This window comes from Myodes glareolus, chromosome 22 (assembly GCF_982192425.1).
Source record: "Myodes glareolus chromosome 22, mMyoGla1.1, whole genome shotgun sequence".
In the NCBI taxonomy this organism is placed as follows: domain Eukaryota; kingdom Metazoa; phylum Chordata; class Mammalia; order Rodentia; family Cricetidae; genus Myodes; species Myodes glareolus.
Window position 1 is genome coordinate 33,491,415 of NC_142047.1, and position 19,388 is coordinate 33,510,802.

General features: G+C 49.7%; 1 protein-coding gene and 1 long non-coding RNA gene across 6 annotated transcripts; one reads left to right on the forward strand and one right to left on the reverse strand.

Annotated features, from left to right (window-relative positions):
• Window positions 1-2,248: 2,248 nt before the first annotated feature.
• On the reverse strand, window positions 2,249-9,483 carry LOC146890308 (uncharacterized). The gene is made up of 4 exons (XR_014999173.2): window positions 9,179-9,483; window positions 8,112-8,425; window positions 7,552-7,629; window positions 2,249-2,416 (listed from the first exon to the last, which is right to left on the reverse strand). It is a non-coding gene; the product is annotated as an uncharacterized LOC146890308 (long non-coding RNA).
• Ca7 (carbonic anhydrase 7) lies at window positions 6,784-16,967 on the forward strand. 5 transcript variants are annotated; one of them, XM_085682089.2, is made up of 7 exons: window positions 7,838-7,970; window positions 10,633-10,830; window positions 14,406-14,569; window positions 14,905-15,000; window positions 15,103-15,165; window positions 15,622-15,777; window positions 16,198-16,967. In XM_085682089.2, the coding sequence occupies exons 1-7, from the start codon at window positions 7,931-7,933 to the stop codon at window positions 16,318-16,320; spliced, it is 840 nt and encodes a 279-aa protein (XP_085538215.1). In that variant the 5' UTR covers window positions 7,838-7,930; the 3' UTR covers window positions 16,321-16,967. The 5 variants fall into 5 exon arrangements, with proteins under 5 accessions (XP_048287253.3, XP_085538215.1, XP_048287251.1 ...); XM_048431294.3 differs by having other exon boundaries at window positions 14,406-14,524; XM_085682092.2 differs by lacking the exon at window positions 7,838-7,970 and adding an exon at window positions 8,298-8,428.
• The last annotated feature ends 2,421 nt before the right edge of the window (window positions 16,968-19,388 follow it).

Sequence of the window (19,388 nt, forward strand, 5' to 3'; positions counted from 1 at the left end):
AGCGCGCCGCCAGTAGGGGGCGCCGCCACTGCAATGCGCACGCGTCACCGGGAAGCCCGGCAAACCAGAGCTGGGTAGTGTGTTTCTCTGTACTTGCTATCATTGTGGGGAAGTCCGCTTTTTAAATCATACCGACTTGGATTTTAATCGCTAATTGTAAAAATGGCTCTTTCCCATTCAAGCCTTCATTTTGTTCACCTGTACAATGGGAATGCTTAGCTCTACCATTTTTAAAATGAGATTTTGTTTGTTTGAGACACAGTCTCACCATGTGGCTCTTGCTGGCCTGGAACTCACTAAACCAGACTGGCTTCGAATTCACAGAGTAGACTTGCATCCCGAGTGCGGGAATTAAATACTAATACCTCCATGAGGGGCTTTAACTGAGATTTTAAATACAGAAAGGATCAGACTCTCAAAAATTCTTGTATGATCAACTTTCATTACGATTCCTCAGGTTAACCCATTTCTCCCCTCCTGCCAGGAGGCAAGCCCACACCTTCGATGCCCATCTGCTTCGAACTACAAAGCCAGCAGCTCCCATCCATCAGCGAGGCAAACACTGATAAACCTCAGCTCTCTTCTGGGTGAGTTCACAGTACCTGAGAGCCAGCTAAGGGACAGTACACCAGCAGACTTACCAAGGTGTTTCTTCTATATAGAGAAGTTTCCCTTTGGGGGTAGACAGAGGAGTCCCATCCCACTGTCTGCGTCCCTCCAAGAATGTTCCCTTTCCAAAGGATGCTCAATCGTGCCACAAGGACATGTGCTCAACTACGTTCAGAGCAGCATTGTTTGTCATAGCCAGAATCTGGAAACAACCTAAATGCCCCTCGACTGAAGAATGGATGAGGAAAATGTGGTACATTTACACAATGGAGTACTACACAGCAGGAAAAAAAATGACATCTTGAATTTTACAGGCAAATGGATAGAGCTAGAATACATCATTTTGAGTGAGGTAACCCAGACCCAGAAAGACAATTATCACGTGTACTCACTCATAAGTGGTTTTTAAACATAAAGCAAAGAAAACTAGCCTACAAATCACAATCCCAGAGAACCTAGACAACAATGAGGACCCTAAGAGAGACATACATGGATCTAATCTACATGGGAAGTAGAAAAAGACAGATCTCCTGAGTAAATTGGGAGCATGGGGACCTTGGGAGAGGGTTGAAGGGGAGGGAAGAGGTAAGGGGGGAGAGCAGAGAAAAATGTAGAGCTCAATAAAAATCAATAAAATTTTAAAAAAAGAAATGTTCCCTGTGATGGAGGGATGGAATGATACTTTGAACAGGAAGGAACAGTACCATCTCTTAAAGAGTTCCCTCATTGCCAGGTGGTGCTTGTCTTTAACCCCAGCACTTGGAAAGTAGGGGCAGGCATATCTTTGAATTCAAGGCCGTGCTGGTCTACAAAGAGTTCCGGGACAGCCAGGGCTACATAGAGAAACCGTGTCTTGGAAGAGAGAAAGGAGGGGGGAGTTCCATAAGGTAAAAAATAAGAAGAGGTTTGAGGGGTTTGAGAGGCAGCTGAGGCTGGCTACGAAGACCATTAACAAGAAGAAATTTGCCATGTGACACAGGATGACTGTCTTGTGGTGGCCAATGCCAAGGTAGCAGTTGCTGAGCAACTTGAGGACAGGAGGAAGTAAGAGGCTTGGTGGCAACTAGGGAAGGAGATAAGGATTCCCTTCTGCATTCCAATCTCTACAGGGGCCTCCGGGTTAATGATTGCTAGATCCCGAGACTGCTATCCGAGCCCAACACGAGTGTACACTTTCACACACAATCCATCCATGGGAGGTGTGGAGGGGTCAGAAGAGGTTTGACAGTAATGTTGCAGCGCTGATCAATGCACTTCCCCTGGGCACAGTGTCACGACTGAGGTGAGGACACACCCTGCCATGACGTCCCTTCCAGCCCCTATGGAACCCAACTGATGGGAGAGAAAGGCACGAAGCTTTCCCACCTTGTTCTGTGCGTCTGTTGTTACATTTCCTTCTCCAATTAGACAGGTGAAAGATGAGAGATAATAAAATACACCCAGGGAATGTGAGAAGGCCCAAACTGACAGGTGGAAGTTCACTACAGAGCCTCTCACGCACAATGGCACCAGGAAAGGAAAGATAAACAAATGTGATTGGGAATGAAATACACAGGGGAGGGAGCTACGACCTGTGAATGCATGATTTTGAGAAAGATTGAGTTGTTGGTGTCTGTAAAAAGATACCTCAGAGCATGCATTTCTTGCAATTTTACACTATTTATTTATTTGCCAGTGTGTACAAGAATATCATAGTACTCCTGTGGAGGACAGAGGTCACTCTTCTTCTTCCCACAGGTTCCAGGGGACACCCAAGTCCTCCAGTTTGGCAGGAGCCTTGACCTTCTGAGCCATCTTGGTGCCTCTCCTTTAAGGAAAAAAAAAATTCTTTTTTTTTTTTTTTTTTGAGACAAGGTTTCTCTGTAGGTTTGGTGCCCGTCCTAAAACTTACATTCACCCACTGAGGTTTCACAGAATGGGGGTGATAAGAAGAGTCTAATTCCTTTTTGTAAACAAGAGTTTATGGTGCTTGACAGAAGAGACTAACATTTACTGTTTGTCCACGCACAGCCTGCTTTACACACAGAGAATAGGCTTGGAATGGGAGAGGGAAATAACCCCACTTAAGAATTAGAAACAAATACTCTTACATTTCTGGCCAGACCCAATTTAAGTCTGTTATCTCTCATCCATCCTTGTTGGTCTCTACCCAGAGACACTGGTCTATAGTTTTAGGGGAAGTTGAAGACAGCCTATGATTTGTGAGAGATCAGCCAAAAAAGAAAAGAGGAACATATCTTCTGGTGCTTGGCCGCCAGCCCTCCCTGTCTGCCCTTGACTATTTTTGCCCTTCTACACCAGATGTTCATCACCAGATGTTCATCGGCTGATTCTTGCCTCTCTCCCTAACCTCATAAGGCCCTGAGGCAACAGTGGGTCTGTAATGTTCATGGTCACTTCCCTCACAACAGGCCCGCCCCCACTTAACATTTGCAAAGTGTTCGATAAATGCTTGCTGAATGAAAGGATAAAGGGAAGTACTTATATATTTACCTGTTTGTTTTTATTTATGTGCGTGAGCCCGAGTGAGTTTGTGTGCACGACCTGAGTGCAGAAACTGCTGGAAGCGTGAAGAGGGCATCAGATCCTCTGGGACTGCAGTTACAGAAGCTAGAAATTGAACCTAAATCCTCTGGAAGAGCAGCCAGTGCTCTTAACCATTTAGCCATCTTTCCAGACCCTATTTTATTTTCTACACTTTAAATGTTACTTGGGAGTTGGATGTGGTATTGCATGCCTTTAATCCAAGCACTGGGGAGGCAGAGGTAAGCAGATCTTTATGAGTTCAAGACTAGCCTGGCCTACATAATAACTGCCAGACCAGTCAGGGCTACATAGTGAGTCTGTGTCTCAAACAGACATATCTATCATAAAATATGGGGGTTAACAAGATGACTTAGCTGGTAACACTTAATGCTGAACTTGGCAGCTTGAGTTTAATAGCCAGAACCCACATGATAGGAAAAAAGAGCTGAGTCCTGAAAGTTGTTTTCTGACCTATACACATACGCCATGGCATCTGGATACACAGACACAGACACGGACACGGACACATGTACTTGCATGCACAAAAAACAGAATAAATAAAAAATAAATATAGTTACTTTCATTGGCAAGATTGCTCAGCAGGTAGAAGTGCTTTCCAAGCCTTGTGACCTGAGTTGGATCTCCAGAACCAACGGTGGAAGGAGAAAACTGACTCCCAAAAGTTGTCCTCTGACCTCCACTGTCATGCATGCCATGGCACATGCCCCAAAGCCTCCTCACATGCATAGCACACACACAATAATAAACCATATAAAGTGATACTTGACAATGTGTGTATCATTTAATCTGGTAATTTTATTTCTCGACATATATCCCAAGGAAGTCATCACACACACACACACACACACACACACACACATCACACACACACTGATGAACAGTGTTATTTATACCACAGAAGTGTATGAAGAGTCAGTGTAATGTTCTCCAAGGCTAATCAAGCAGGGACATGCTTATTTAGGGCAGTGAGTGAAAAGGCTGGTGACCAGGCTATATACATAATCTTGGTTACTTACACACAGTAGAAAAACCCCGGCCTGAGAGTCACTAAAATATTAGCAGTAGTAGTGCTTGGGGGGTGACAGCGCAGTGACTTACATTTTCTTTCATGTGTTTTCCTGGTTCTGCTGTGGAATGTGTCTCTATAATTTGAAAAGAAATGCTTGGGGTTTTAGATTCTCTAACAAACCACGCAAAAGGGAAAGGGTAGAGATTCTAGAAACAGAGAATTGTATTCTGGGTACCAGAAGTCACGGTTACCATCCTATCTGACCATCTTTTGTCCTACTAGACTCTCGAGTCCTGTCTTAAAGATTAATTAATAAATAAAATGTAAATGCAGCCTCAAAGAGGTGAAGCAATTTGTTCCAGGTCACAAAGTTGTATGGGCAACATCTGTGTGGTCTATCTGTGTCTGCAATCCAAGCCCATTACTTCATAATATATCTATATCTATATATCTATCTATATATACACACACATACACTCATACTTGATGTGGGATTATATGTTGTGTGTGTGCGTGCGTGTGTGTGTGTGTGTTCCTGTGGATCAAATCCAAGAAATTCTTTTTAGTACTAAAAGTAAAGACTCAAACCTGGCTCATAATTCCCATCATGACTCTGCCTCTTGGTGCAGCACTGGGCATCTGATGTTTCAATGTATGTCCACAGAGATCCCTGTAGGATGGGCAAGGCCAGGGCAACCCCGTCACTCTCCTCTAGAGCAAAAACACTGTACTTTGGAAAAGGGAAGTGAGACCTGGCCAAGGTTGTGCGATAAGCGAGGCATGGCTTTGCGAGCTGCTCACCCTCTGTTTATTCAGCCCTTTCTTGTATTCCCACATCCTTTATCCCCCTGCACCATAGTGAAAACCCAGGAGCCACTGATGTCTTTGAGATGAGATAGTAAACTCTCAATCAGAGAAATCAATTTGGCTTTAAAGAGAGCATGTAACTGGAGGTTTCTGAGTGAGGGCACAGTCTCCCCCAGGTTGACCTGAGTGGGCTGCAGGGGCCACCGGGCCTTCCCGTGAAAGGGCAGGTGCCAGTGGATCTTCATCCCTGTCTAAATCCCCAGCACTAGGGGAAGTTACTGAGGAATGGCTTGCAGGAGAGAAAGAATTTGGGTCTTTCATTTGGTGTAATATACGGTGTGTGCTCTAATCTTTCTAAAGGACTCGTTAGTAATGAGAACTTCCCACCTGTGTCCTGTACCCTCCCCACCCTTCCCATCTCCAGTCTCCTCCCTCAAATCTACACAGCGTTCTTCCTCACTTTCCTTGACTCTTTGCATACGTCTAGACAAATGAGAAACAAATGTGAAATCCACTCCCTGTGATTTTAAAAGGCTTAAATGTGGAGCCCAACAGCCCGGATTGTCATCTTTACTCTGCCATTCGCTGTGGACAATTGACCCATCGCTCAACCTCTCTAAGCTTTGCTAGCTTCGTCTGTAAAAATGGAGCAAAAATCTCCCCTGGGTTACTGTCCAGGTGATACTGGATGCACATCGATGTGAAGAATTCCAGTTTTATTCATTTGCTAACATTCATTTTTATGTGTATGGGTGTTTTGCCTGCGTGTGTGTCTGTGGACCACCTGCATGTCTGGTGCCTGAGGAAGGGAGAAGAGGGCATCAGATCCGCTTGGAACTGGAGTTGCAGACTGTTGTGACCTGCTATGTGAATGCGAGGAATCAAACTCAGGTTCTTTGCAAGAGTCACAAGTGCTCTTAACCACTGAGCAATCCAGCCGCCCAATGTTGTTCTTTAATACATATGGGAAAGACTTTCCATTGCTGTGATGTGGAGGGGCCAATGGAATCTGTACCACCCAAAGATCCTGAAGAGCATTGTAAATCTTTCAGGGGCAGGGTGTCCGGGTTGCTTTAGGAGACAAGACTGGAGGCCACTGTCTGCCAATCTGTAGGTGGTGTTTCTGGCTTGGAGATCTAGGGTTTCGATAATGCTGAAATTGCCAGGTGTGGTGGCGCATGCCTTTAATTCCAGCACTCGGGAGGCAGAGGCAGGCAGATCTTTGAGTTCAAGTCTAGCCTGATCTACAGAGCCAGTTCCAGAGGACAGCCAGGGCTACAGATATCAATGGACTGTCTATGGTTGCTGTTCTTGGAGACCACCCCCTCCATCTGAAACACGAGTCTTCGACCCCTACCCTGAGGTCAGAGCTGTACTGAGAGCCTCTTTTTGCTCTTGGGTCAAAGCAGGGCCACATTACAGGACTAGCAAATCACTGAAGTCGGTCCAGCTGACTAGCTATCCATCCATGAAACATCATTATCTGGGGAACTGGAAGAAGAGATTGAGACAGTGTCAGACACGTAGGGAAGCCAGGTAGATGAGGAGATAATAGGTGACAATACTTCCCAGGGTCAGCCAAGAGCAGACACGAGAACATTATTCCCCGGTCAACGTCTGACCAGCAGAGAGATTCTACAAATGGTTCCTCATGGACCCAGAACCCTGGGTAAAACTGTGTGTCTGTCCTTCCATCCACCCATCTGTTTATCTTCCCCAAACTGCCTGCTGAGGCCGAGCCAGAAACAAGCCCTATCTTTGGCACAAGGCCACATGCTAAGATGAATCAGATGGTACCTACTGGAGCCAGTGGGTGGAAGAGAAAAGACACGCCAGGAGGAGGCTACAGCAAGGACCAGGGCTGGTGGATGGGAAAATGCTGGGTTGAGACAGGTTTTCACTGTGACAACAAAGGGGACAGCCTAAACGCCCAGAAGGTGCATTGATGGCTACGGAGAGGCAAAGAGAGGAGGCACAAACAGAGGGCTTTAGAAAGGTAAGCAGAAAGTTCCTGAAGCAGGGAGGCTACAGAGAGTCGGAGGGAGACTGGGAGGCAACACTTCGTGCATGATTCCACCGTATCTTTAGTGGGTCTAGCTTCCTCCCAGCCCACTGGTTGATACCACGCTTTCCTACTTGTACTTTGGGGCTCTAATTGCACTTGGGTCAAGGGTTTGAAGATTGACAACCCTATGCCTATCCCTCACATCTACACCCAGGTGCCCAGCTCTTTATATTCAGAGGATCCCCTTGTCCTCAGAGCATCTGAAATGAGACCAACTGGGAATAGATCCCCGGAACTTTAGCTAGATAGCCTTGGGTGAGTCATCCCCTCTTTCCGACCTCGGTCTTCTATACTGTTACATAGCGTCAGTGTAAGCACCGTGGCTTGTAGGGGTGTCTATATCACAGGAAGGACCTAAACCTTGACCCAGCCCCCACCATAGCATTTGGAAAACAGGTCAAGCTTCAGTTCTGGACACTTGCGGGTCACTGCAACATTTTTTTTCCCACCCCAGGGGACTTGGGAACCCAAAACCCAGGTCCTCAATGATGGCACTGACTGACCAGAGACAAACCTGGGGCGGAGGATGCGAAGTGAAGTCCTGTAGTCTTCAGTATAAATGGTATCTCCTTTCCCAGAGTTCATACACGTTCTGGCAGAAAGGAAAGAGGGTGGTGGGGACTCAGCTGATAAGGGAGGAGGAATAGGCTTATCTCTTCTTGACCTCCCACCTCGACTTGGGACTTCACCGACCAGCGTGCGGGTGGGGGCAGGGCAGGACCAGCCTCTCTTGCACTGTTGGGGGGTGGGGGGCGGGTCCCTGGGGAACCGCTCCTCCCGCCTGCCGCCACTTTAAGAGGCTGCTCCACCGCAGCAAGCGGGGCCGGAGCCGCAGACGGAGCGAGCGGACGGAGCGGATCCGGCAGGTGCACCGCCGCGGGGACAGCAGCGGCATGACCGGCCACCACTGTTGGGGCTACGGCCAGGACGATGGTAGGCACAGACCCCTGGTTCTCTCCCAGCTGGGCTCGCTGCGACCCGCGCTTCCGACCAGGTTTTCGGAACCCTCAAGCCCCGCGCTCCACAACCCACCCGGATCTCTCTCTCATGCGCTCCCCAAAATCCGACCCTTGCCTTGCTTCCTCTGATCCGGGAGCAAAGTCCGTGCTGCGCCCCGGGCCCGCCAGCGAACCACTTGGTAGCTGAGCGCGTCTTGTTGCCGCCTCCGCGCGTCGCGGGACTGCAGCGCTGGCTCCCACCCGGCCCCGCACTCACGCTTGCAGGTGGCTCAGGGCGACGGCGGTGGGAGGGGGGTTGCCACGTCGCAGCGCCATGAGCGGGTGTCATTACGGGGAGCGCGCACAGCGGGTATGCGGGAACCTCTCGGGAACTGGGTTCGGTGTCCCCGCGAGAGAGTTTCCGCTGGAGTGTCCGAGCAGCGGTGCAGACTGGTATGCGAGGAAAGAGGGAGGGCACCTGGGGACACACTGGAATGTCTGGGTGTCTACACCCGGTAGAGTGTTTAAGCGCGTCCTACGTGAGTGGGGCCATGGATGCCAGGTCTGCTAAGACCGCTTCTCCATTCTGCCTCAGTTTCTTTAGTATGCAGAGGGAGGATGGAAGACGCCAGGGACCCAGACAGCTTGAGTGTGGGTATGGGGCAGGTCAGCTCCCTTTGGGCGAGTTTCTTGCCAAGAAGAGATAGGGTGTGGGCCAAGCAAAGGCTTCTCCATTTCCCAGAGAAGGTTGATCACCCAAGATCGTGACTGTTTGGAGGGGAACCCAAGCAGGGCAAGTGGAGAGGGGAGCAAATGCTGGAGGGGTACTAACTATTCCTCTGGCCCCACTTTTTCTAGGGATATTCACTTTGTGTGTGGGAGAAAGAACATACTGGACTTTTCTGTCGGTTAAGAAGCTGACCAGAGGGAATCCCGTAGATGCTGCGGTTTCTGTCCTGTCAGGGATTCCCCCACCAAAACAAAGAATCCTGTTTTGGCAGGAGAACCTCAGATTTGAACGTACTAAACTGGATAGAGACATTCAGGGTTAAAGAAAGTGACAGAGGCAGGCAGAGATGGAGAGAGAGGCAGAGAAATACCAGGTTGATGAAAGACCGGCTTCCCCCTGCATGCACTGGATCTGCTTTTAAGTGCCCTCCCCCGCCCCCACCGCCCCCGTAGTCCCAGTGCCCTGTCCCTAACCTTCCTGCTAGCGCTGTCCTCTAGCTCTGTGCCTTGAACATCATGAACAGCTTGTTGTCTTCGGGTTCCTACCCCTCACCCAGTCAGACCTGGGCGATCCAGCTTCGGGGAGGGAAGGACAGAGGACAGAGGTGCCCAAATGCGGCAGCACTCACAGGACTTCAAAAATAACCCAGTAAGGCTGGGCCACCATTCTGAGTCATCCATTGGGGACACAGCTCTGTCGGCACCTGCTGCTGTTTTCTCGGGAAAACTTAAGAAGCCAAAAAAGGGGGAGAAGCACCAGCCGGCAGTAGCTCTAAAAATAGGCTGCATCTCAGGATGTTCCCCAGGGAGAAGTTGAGCCTCCCCACTGCAGATGGAGCCTCTGGGAGGCAGGTGGTGGGTGCCTGTGGGTGTGCATGCAGGTGTGTGTGTGTGTGTGTGTATGTGCGTGCACTCTTGGGTGTATGTGTGCATGGATATGTGTTCTGCTGTGGTTCTTTCATTGGGATTCCAATAGGAGCTGTTTATGTATGAGGGTGCATATGTGTGTCAGTTGTAATCAGCAAGGCAGGTAGGCAGGGAAAGCTTGGACCTTCTTGATCTGGTGAGCTCAGGTCACTGCATGTTTTATGCCTACATGTATGTACGTATGAGGATCTGTATGGACTTGGCAGCACATATTTGAGGAAGACAGAAAGAGGCAGTCCATATACATACTATGTGTTTATACATAGTTTATACATGTTTATGTGTACATATATGAGCATGCATGACTGGTCCTCAGTTTCTCATCTATGGCATGGACATCATGCTGGTTTCTACCTCATAAAGTTGTGGCTGTGGGGAGAAAACATGTCACCTACTGAAAGTCAGGTTGATTTGAGTTTTTATTCCAAATGCCAAGTTTGCACTAAGTCCCTCAGGGTACAAGGAAGAGGCTAACTTCCTGATGGGGTCAGGTATAGTAGAGTGGCTTCAGATGCCCAAGGGTCTCTCTGAGTGTTTCCTAGGGGCTGGGTGGATTTACTATCTGAAATCACCTCTGAGTCTATGGCTATGTGACGTTCCCTGCCCTACAGTGCTTCTCTGGGCTCCTATCAGTGCTAGGGAAAAGAATGGGAAGGTTTGGGGGGCTGTTTCCCAGACAAAGTAATGAAATCAAGAAGTGGCAGAGGGGGGCTGAAGAGATGATTCAGTGGTTAGGAGCACTGGCTCCTCTTCCAGAGGTTGTGAGTTCAATTTCCAGCAACCACATGGTGGCTCACAACCATCTGTAATGAGATCTGGCGCCCTCCTCTGGCCTGCAGACATACATGGAGGCAGAATGTTGTATACATAATAAATAAATCCAAAAAAAAAAGTGGCAGAGGTGGGATTAGAATTCAGGGTTTGTGCCCCCCACCCCCGAGCATCCTTCAGCTCACAGCTTGGCTGATCTGAGTCCTTGACCCTTCCCTTCCTACCTATAGGCCCTTCAAACTGGCACAAGCTGTATCCCATTGCCCAGGGAGATCGCCAGTCACCCATCAATATCGTGTCCAGCCAGGCTGTATATTCGCCCAGCCTGCAGCCATTGGAGCTTTTCTATGAGGCCTGCATGTCCCTCAGCATCACCAACAATGGCCACTCTGTCCAGGTGGACTTCAATGACAGTGATGACAGAACTGGTAAGTGGCCTTAACCAAAATCGGGCACACATCCCCTTCATGGCCTCACCATGGGTGGGGCAGTCTTAGGAGGGGCAGCTTGCTGTGGTAGGGGAGTGAAACTCCACCTCTCATCAACTGCAGTGAAGCCCAGAGCTCAGACTCAGTCTCTCATTGCATAAAATGGAGCAATAGTATTCTCTAGGGTCATAGAGGGGGCAGTCGAAAAATCTGTTGGGATGGTTGTAGTGCTGCATAAAACGGATGCTCAAGCTATGCTAACTCTCTTCCTTCCCTTCCTCTCAGAGCTTCAAATCATGTTTGTTTTCATTCCTAGCCTCTCACTGACCTGCTTGTGGCCTAGGGCTAAGCTGTCTTCCGAGATCAGACCAGGCCCAAAAGAAGAGGAGGAGACTGAGGTGTTCTGTGTGCCAGGCTATATTGCTAGAACTCAGGCAACCTCACACAGGCAGTAGTGGCACATGCATTTAATCCCAGCTCTTGGGAGACAGAGGCAGGCAGGTCTCTGAGTTTGAGGTCAGCTTGGTCTACTACAGAGCACATTTTAGGACAGCCAGGGCTATCCAGGGAAACCCCATCTCAAATAAACAAACAAAAGAAAGAATGAATGAATGGATGGATGAATTCAGGCAAATTCTTATTATTTAGCCTTCCCAAGAACCCATTGCCATAGCCGAGGCTCAGTGGTCGAGCACTTACCCAGCATGCACAAGGCCCTGGGGATACAGCTCAGTTGGTACAATGCTTATTTAGAATGCACAAGGCCCTGGGTTTTGAGACCCTGCATCTCATAAAACCCGGGTTCAGTGGTACACAACTGTAATCCCACAACTCTGGAACTGGAGGCAGGAGGATAAAAGTTCAAGGTTATCCTTGGTTCCATAGTGAATTCAAGGCCAACCTGGGCTAGTGACCCAATCTAAAACACCTTCCCCTCATCAGCTGGGTTATCAAATGTTCAGTAAGCCTCTGTCCTTGCTGCATAGTGGAGAAAGCCTAGGAGACCCCCCCCCATTAGCAGAAGGCAAAACACCATTTATACTGACCCTCGACAAAGCCTTCACACAGAGCCCAGACAAGGACAAGGGGTCTAGATGACAGTTCGTGAAGGAGCAGTTTTTAGGCCAGAACATGCCTGCTCCAACTTCATAGGTCTCCAATTCATCCATGACCTTCAAGGTCCTCACCATCATGGACCAGACTGAAGCCTGCAGGAAACTGTGGCCGTGCCTTCCCAGGCCTCTTTGCTTTAGGACCAGAGTCCAGGTTTCCAAGATAATTTCCCTGGCAGAAGCCTTAGGAATATACTCCATTGAAGAAATCTTGTTCTCATCACAGGGTCTGTGAGGGAGAGAGTGGGGTAAGAGGAGGACCTGTGGGGGTTTCTTTATGTAACAAAATATCGTTCTTGTTTTTCACTCCTCCATACCCCTACTCAACAAAAGCACTCAAGAGAACTTATCTGTCAAACAGAAAATCAAGAGAAAAGAAAAGCCCCACCCTTCCTAAAGAGAATGACATCAGTGGCTTAGCTCTGAGTTTCTTGGGCTGGTAGTGAAAGGAGAAGAGGCTCAGCCCTAGTCCTTCCTGCAGATGGAAGCCTAGCAGAGCCTTAGAAAAGGCAGGCGGTATGCTACCTTGTTTTGGATTCTAAGAAAAGTCTTTTATCCAGAGCCCTGGGAAGGCAACATGGGACCCTAGATGACTATGAATGACAGCTTATGGAGGAGCAGTTTATATGGTTGTCCCTTTGAACAGTCTTCAGTGGTTCAGCTCAAACACACCTCTTTGCCTTAGGACCAGAATCCAGGTCTCAAAGTTAAATGCCTAGGTAGAGGCCTTAGTCAATCTTTAGTGAGCTTTTGTATAACTGGTCTGAGGGCTCATGTGAGAGGCCTGACTGGGGTTCTACTTCCCTGCCAGGCCAGAGGAGCCAGAGAGTCAGTGGAAAGAGGAAGACAGATGGGACTCTGCCACCACCCGCTGTAGGTTTCTCCGGAGGTCAAATGGCTAATATCCACAGAGCACCAACACACGCAGAGAGTTTACAGCGAACCAGAGAAAGTGAGAAGGGAGACGCCCCTCTGGCACCATGCTACAGGGTTCTAGGAGAGGAATCAGATGGACCCAGAAGCCTCTCAGGCACAGAACAGCCTAGGATTCTGTGCAGAGCCACCACCAAGCCCTGACTCTTTCTGTCAACCTGCACTCTGCCCCTAGATAACCTGTTTCTAACGTAAGGCGGGGCAGCAGAGACGGGCCTCTGGATTTTGTCCTGATCGTCCATCGTAAAGGGGCCTGGTAGAACGCCGAGCTTAGGTGTCACTTGATCTAGGAGCTCACATTCAGGCCTAGCTGGGGCCTCTCCACCAACAGATCCCTTTCCGCTGGAAATTCTATCACTCTCAAGAGGCCTGATGCGTAGCCCTAGATCACCAGCTATCAAGGTGAGAAAGACACAAAATCAGCATGGCTGGGGCCCCACAAACAGGCCATTTGTAGAGGGGCTGTCCCTGGGAGGCCCTGAGACTGTCTGGGAGGGTAGGGACTCCCAGGAGTTGGCCTCCTGTTCCAAGGCAATGCCATGTTCTGGCAAGGCTCCATGTTGTAGGGAAGCAATGCAGCCTGGTTGGTGGCTAGGGGTTTGGGACACAGAAGCTATGGGCTTGCACTCAGCGCCTCATTTTGCCCCATTTTCCTCCTTTATAAAATAGATCCGATCAAGTATGATGTCATACTCCTTTAATCCCAGTACTTGGAGGCAGGGGCAAGTTGATCTCTGAAAGTTCAAGGCCAGCCTAATCTACATAGTGAGACCTTGTCTTCAAAAATAATTAAATAAAAATAAATAAGAAAAGTAAGATAAAATTGGCCCCAAAATAAATTCTGTCCCTCCTGAGCTACTAAGATAACAGACAAAATAATTGTTCCAACTCAGCCTGGGGTCTAGACCCCAGACATAGGAGGAACATTGTCTAGTGGGAACAAAGAGTCTGAGAGGCTGGCAGGAGTTGGGAGGAGGAACCAGTGCAAAGCCCTCCTACCCAGAAGGCTATCACACCTTCTGCCTTGACCCAGACTGGGGGTCACACTGTAGGGACCGGTGGGACAGACCCATGTCCTATCCGGCAGGTTTTCCATATGAACATTCTAGCCCCTAACCAGGTTTAGTAGTACAGGCCTGTAGTCTTAGCTTCTCTAACAGCTGAGTCAGGGGGATAATAAGTTAGAACTGATCCTAGAAACTTAGCAAGTCCCTACCTCAAAATAATAATAATAAAAAAAGTGCAAAAAGGGTCAAAGATATAGCTCAGTGGTAGAGTGCTTGCCTAGCATATTCGAGGCCCTGGGTTCAATCCCCAACGTGGTCAAAACAGATAAAATATGGAGCCCTTGGTTGGAGATGTAATTCATCCATAAAGTGCTTGTCTAACATGTATAAAGCCCTGCATTTGATCCCCAACCTTCCCCACTCATACACACCACACACACACACACACACACACACACACACACACAGCCACCTAGTTGAGTGATTTCCCATATGGACTACCACATCCTTCTTCTGCCCACAGTGGTGGCCGGGGGACCCTTGGAAGGGCCCTATCGTCTCAAGCAGCTCCACTTCCACTGGGGCAAGAAGCATGATGTGGGCTCAGAACACACTGTGGACGGCAAGTCCTTCCCCAGCGAGGTGAGGTCTTCCTTGCTGCATCTCTCTGCTGCCTGGGGAAGGAAGGTATATGGGACAGGGTGTGGCTCAAGGATGCCCAGGGCAAGGGCTCTGGAGAACCTGTGGAAATGCACGCAGGGCCTTTGGGAGAGACCCTCTTCCCATCTGCATGCTGTCCACACTCCTGAACACATCCTGGAGTTTTAGGAAGGACCTAGAGACTCAGAGTGGACTGGTTGCTACCTGTTGTTCTCCCGGGACTCCCTAGGATCCCCAGACAAGGAAGCTTGCAGCCCTGCCTCTTCCAGAGGGAGCATGGGGAGACGGATTTCATGCCCCTCGCTGCTTTTGGAGGCACTCAGTCCTGCCTGGCCTTGCTTAGCTTCTTTTTGCCTCTCCAGCTACATCTGGTCCACTGGAATGCCAAGAAGTACAGCACTTTTGGAGAGGCGGCTGCAGCCCCTGATGGCCTGGCTGTGGTCGGTGTCTTCCTGGAGGTGGGTGGTGGACCCTCGGGGCGAAGAAGAGTGTGGGAGGAGCATGTGCCCTTAGTTTTAGAATGAAGGGGTTGGGGGCTCACACCGTCTTCTCCCTGACAGACAGGAGATGAGCACCCCAGCATGAACCGCCTGACAGATGCACTCTACATGGTCCGGTTTAAGGTGAGACCAGGGGTTCCTTTCTAAAGCAGCCAGCTGGGGAGAGAGGATGGGGGAGACTGGCCCATGGAGTGGCCCACTCACTTTTGCACTCTGGCAGCACCTCTGGCTGAGACCCAGGATGAGGGTCTTCTCTATCACCCATGGGTGCCTAACATACAACTTGGTAGGGTATGTATAAAGTACTGATCGTACGGATAGTGGTCTGCTACCTGGCCCCAGCGAGGGCATCCAAGCGATGACTAGAGGGCCCCCAAAGCCACAGCTTTTACATGTAAGCAAACGAGAGGGCCTGGCCCTGGCTGGGAGGTGGCATTTGGGGTCATGGATATTTGCTCATAATTTACATCATTATATCAAGGAGAGGCCCTAATCCTGCTGACAGCAATAAGCAAGGAAGCTGCTGGGCTGATCTTGGTAGGAGCTTTGTTCTAATTCCTGCATTCCCATCCTGCCCAGGATACCAAGGCCCAGTTCAACTACTTCAACCCCAAGTGCCTCCTGCCCACCAGCCGGCACTACTGGACCTATCCCGGCTCCCTGACCACACCCCCGCTCAGCGAGAGTGTTACTTGGATTGTGCTCCGGGAGCCCATCAGAATTTCTGAGAGGCAGGTGAGTCCTCCCAGAGTTCCAGGAGTAGGAGCATTCAGATCTCAGCCATGGTAGGGTAACTCCCAACCAGCAAGATGTGGTCTGGGACTCTCATCTTTGACCACGAAACCGAAGGTTTTTTGATTGATGTAAGTTTGGTTGCTAGTGCTGAGGACCCAACCATAGCAAGAAGGGAAGAAACCTGGTCTTGGCATCACTCTTAGTGTGTTGTAGTCAGAAGCAATCCAATTGCCCAAATGCCTCCACTAGACATGATTGGAACTAGCCTTCTAGTTCCTTGTTCAGGGATCCAGTAGGAAACAGATAACTAAGGGAAGAGAGAGTGAAGCCAAGCAGAAGGGCAGAGTTCCCTGAGCAGCAGCTGGGATTATAGGGGAAAACAGCACCCATCCCTGCTATGACCATCCTTTTTGTCTAAAGATGGAGAAATTTCGGAGCTTGCTTTTCACCTCGGAGGACGATGACAGGATCCACATGGTAAACAACTTCCGGCCACCACAGCCGCTGAAGGGCCGAGTGGTCAGAGCATCCTTCCAGGCCTGAGCTTCCCACCTGCCCAGCCAGCCACTGGGGCACCATCTTCCCAAGGGCTTCCATGTCAGCGGACACCAAACCATCTGAGGCTCGCTCCCTGAGGGTGCTGTGGGCCCTCCTTCAGCTGGCTTGCTCCTTAGCCACATTGGAGGGTTCTTGCTGGGACTCTGGAGTTGGAGGTACCCTTCTGCTGCCCTGGGGACTGGAAGATCAGGAACTGAGCAGGGTCCAAGCCTGGGCTGCCTCTGTTCCCCAAGACCCAAAGGAGGCCCCTAGGGACGTCCTCTTGTCTTCCCTGCTGGCTGTGTCAGCAGCCCAAACTGGAGCTCACACTGTGATGGCCAAGACACAGCTCCCTGGGGTAGGCAGCTGTCTCTACCATAAAGACTCAAGCAATAACTAGAGGTGGGCAGAGCTGCCCACTCTGCATTACCTCTTTTGCAGGCCTCTGCCATACATGCACCTCACTGCCAGGCCATTAAAATAGCACCCAGATGCTGGAGGTGATGTGGCCTCCTCCAGCCACATGCTGCCACGGGCAGGCCCTGGCTATAGCTTAAATACTATCTCCCTTTGTTCCTTCCCAGCCACCAAAGCCACCTACATAACAATCCATTCATGTACTAACAAATAAAGTCATTTATTCATGGAACAAATTCCACCTGAGTGCCTATGCTCTGTCCAGTACTGTTCTAGGCTTTGGGGAGCCGGCGGTAGTGAGTCAAGGAGGGACCGGCCCTGAGCAGTAGCTGATGGAGCAGAAGGAAGAAGAGACTCCCTCTTTGGGAGAAGAAATGTAATTCTAGCCAGTATTCCAAGGCAGAAAGGAAGAGCAGCATGTTTGAGATAGAAGAGAGAGCAGGTGTGGCATTCCCAGGGTTGACCACAGGGCAAGGGTTTGAGGGGAGGGCCCTGACTACTGAGGAGCCCTGGGCAGGGTCAGGTGTGCAAATGGGACAGATTCCCACAGAGTGAGGGAGGAAGTGGTGGCCAGTAGCAAGGAGACAGAGAACAGCAGGGGACAGGTGAGAAGGAAGAGATCAGAGAATGCCCCCAGAGAATGCTCCCAGAGGGTGGAACAGAATCCTCAGAGGAACTGATTATGTTAGCTGTCTATACTCACCGACCCTGGAAGGAACATCTGAGGTGACATGAAATCTAGGTCTAAACTTTGTATTTTCCAAAAACCTGAAAGTGAGTGTCCCCTTAAATTTACATCAGAAGTACTTTCTTCTCTTGCGGGGAATGCCTGTGGCTGCTCACAGTGGAGTTCAGAGTCTCAGTGAGCATTGCGACCCCAGGGAGGCAGCTGAGCAGTCAGTGAAAGGACCGAGGTGTAAAGGACTGAGGACACAGGATAGGGACCAGTGCAGCAAAAGTGTCAGTTTGGCCATAGGTGGGGAGGGACAGTTGAGGGGCACCTTGGGGAGGAAGATAGTGGCTGAGAGCAGGGCTCCTTAGACTTCCGGTCACAGGGGACCTCTGGGCCTTGGGCCTCTGACTTTGAATTCTGGAAGGTTAGAAGGGGAGCTTGCCAGGCTTGGCGGTATAGGCATGGAGTCCCAGCAACCTGGAGGCTGAAGCAGAAGAGTGAGTTCAAGATCTACCTGGACTGCAAACTCAAAGGCAGCCTGGCAACCCAGTGAGACTGTCTCAAAGATAGAAAGTCAAAGAAGGAGAGAGGGGCCCCAGGTGCCGGCCCTCTCTGGGGCACTATAGGCAGTTGCTGGCTGGCAAGAGGAGTCACTTTTGTTGGGAGGGACTCTCTAGCTGGTTGCTTATGAGTCAGCGTGTGGTTCCACGGCCAGCCTCACACGGTCAACATTAATTGGACTTGGTGGACTATTAATAATAACGACTTGAAGTTGGGAGTGAGATGGGTTGGTGGTTCCCAGGGGGAGTTGGAGGGGGGGTAATCGGAGGAGGTGGATGAGCTCAAAATACACTGTATGCGTGTATGAAATTTCCAGAGAATAAATAAGAAATCAGAGTAAAAAGAGGGCTGGAGGTATAGCTTAGACATAGCACTTACTAGCGTGCACAAGGCCCTAGGTTCAGTCTACAATGCTATAAAAAGAAAGAAAGGAGAGAGAGGAAGAAGAAAGGGAATAAGGGATGGGCAGGGAGAGAAAAGAAAAAGAGGAGGAAGGCTTACTCTTTTGCACCTCTTGTTCCCAAGTTCAGGGCACATCCGCCTCCAGCGTGGTTGAGGGTAGGAGGACAGGAAAGGTGAGGCCCCTCCGCAGTGGCTGCCTGACACAGGGCCAGGCACAGCTGTGTCCCTGACTTCAGGCTGGCTTCTTTCTCTGGGTTTCAGGAGCAAAGGGGACGGGAGGGGTCTGGAGGTAGTTTTTTCCCAGTTAGGGGCAGGTGGCTTCGGCAAAGGGGAAGTAAAGCTAGCCATGCTAGCAATGTGAACTGTGAGAGCAGCCAAGGGCCAGAGGCAGAGATCCAGCCCCCTCCCTGCTGTCTGAGAATTGCCATTACCCTCATTTTATAGGTATGAAGGCAAGCGGCATAGCAGGGCTTGAAATGGATCTGTCTGACCACTCTCTTGCTATTCACCAAGCATCTGGATGTAAGAGGGCATGATGGTGGCCTCCTGGAGGTGGCAGAATAGTTGAATTCTAATGGGTGTGCCAGAGACCTTGTCCAGTCCTTCTGGGGATTGTGGCACCTCAGGCTTGGCACTGTTAAGGAATTGGAAAATTGGAGCTGGTTTTATAATTATCCCAAGGCTGCCAAGAATCCTCACTCCACAAGTCCTTTCTCTTAATTCATTTTTCAAATTTAAAACTATTTTAAAATGTGTGGCCTCCTTATGTTATAATCACAGCCTAAAACCTGACCCTTTTATATCTAAGTGGGATGGCCCATCTGGATCCCAAATGCCTCCAGCAAACTTGGCCTCTAGGGACCTATTACTGGGTCTTGACTCTTCATCTGGAGCAAGATCCTTGGTTCATTCCAAGACAAGATAGATTCTGTTTGCTCACAATAGCCAGACAAGCCTTCCCTGGACAATCAGGGTGGGCGTCAGAGACACAGGCCCTTGGGGGGCACAGGCATAATTGAAT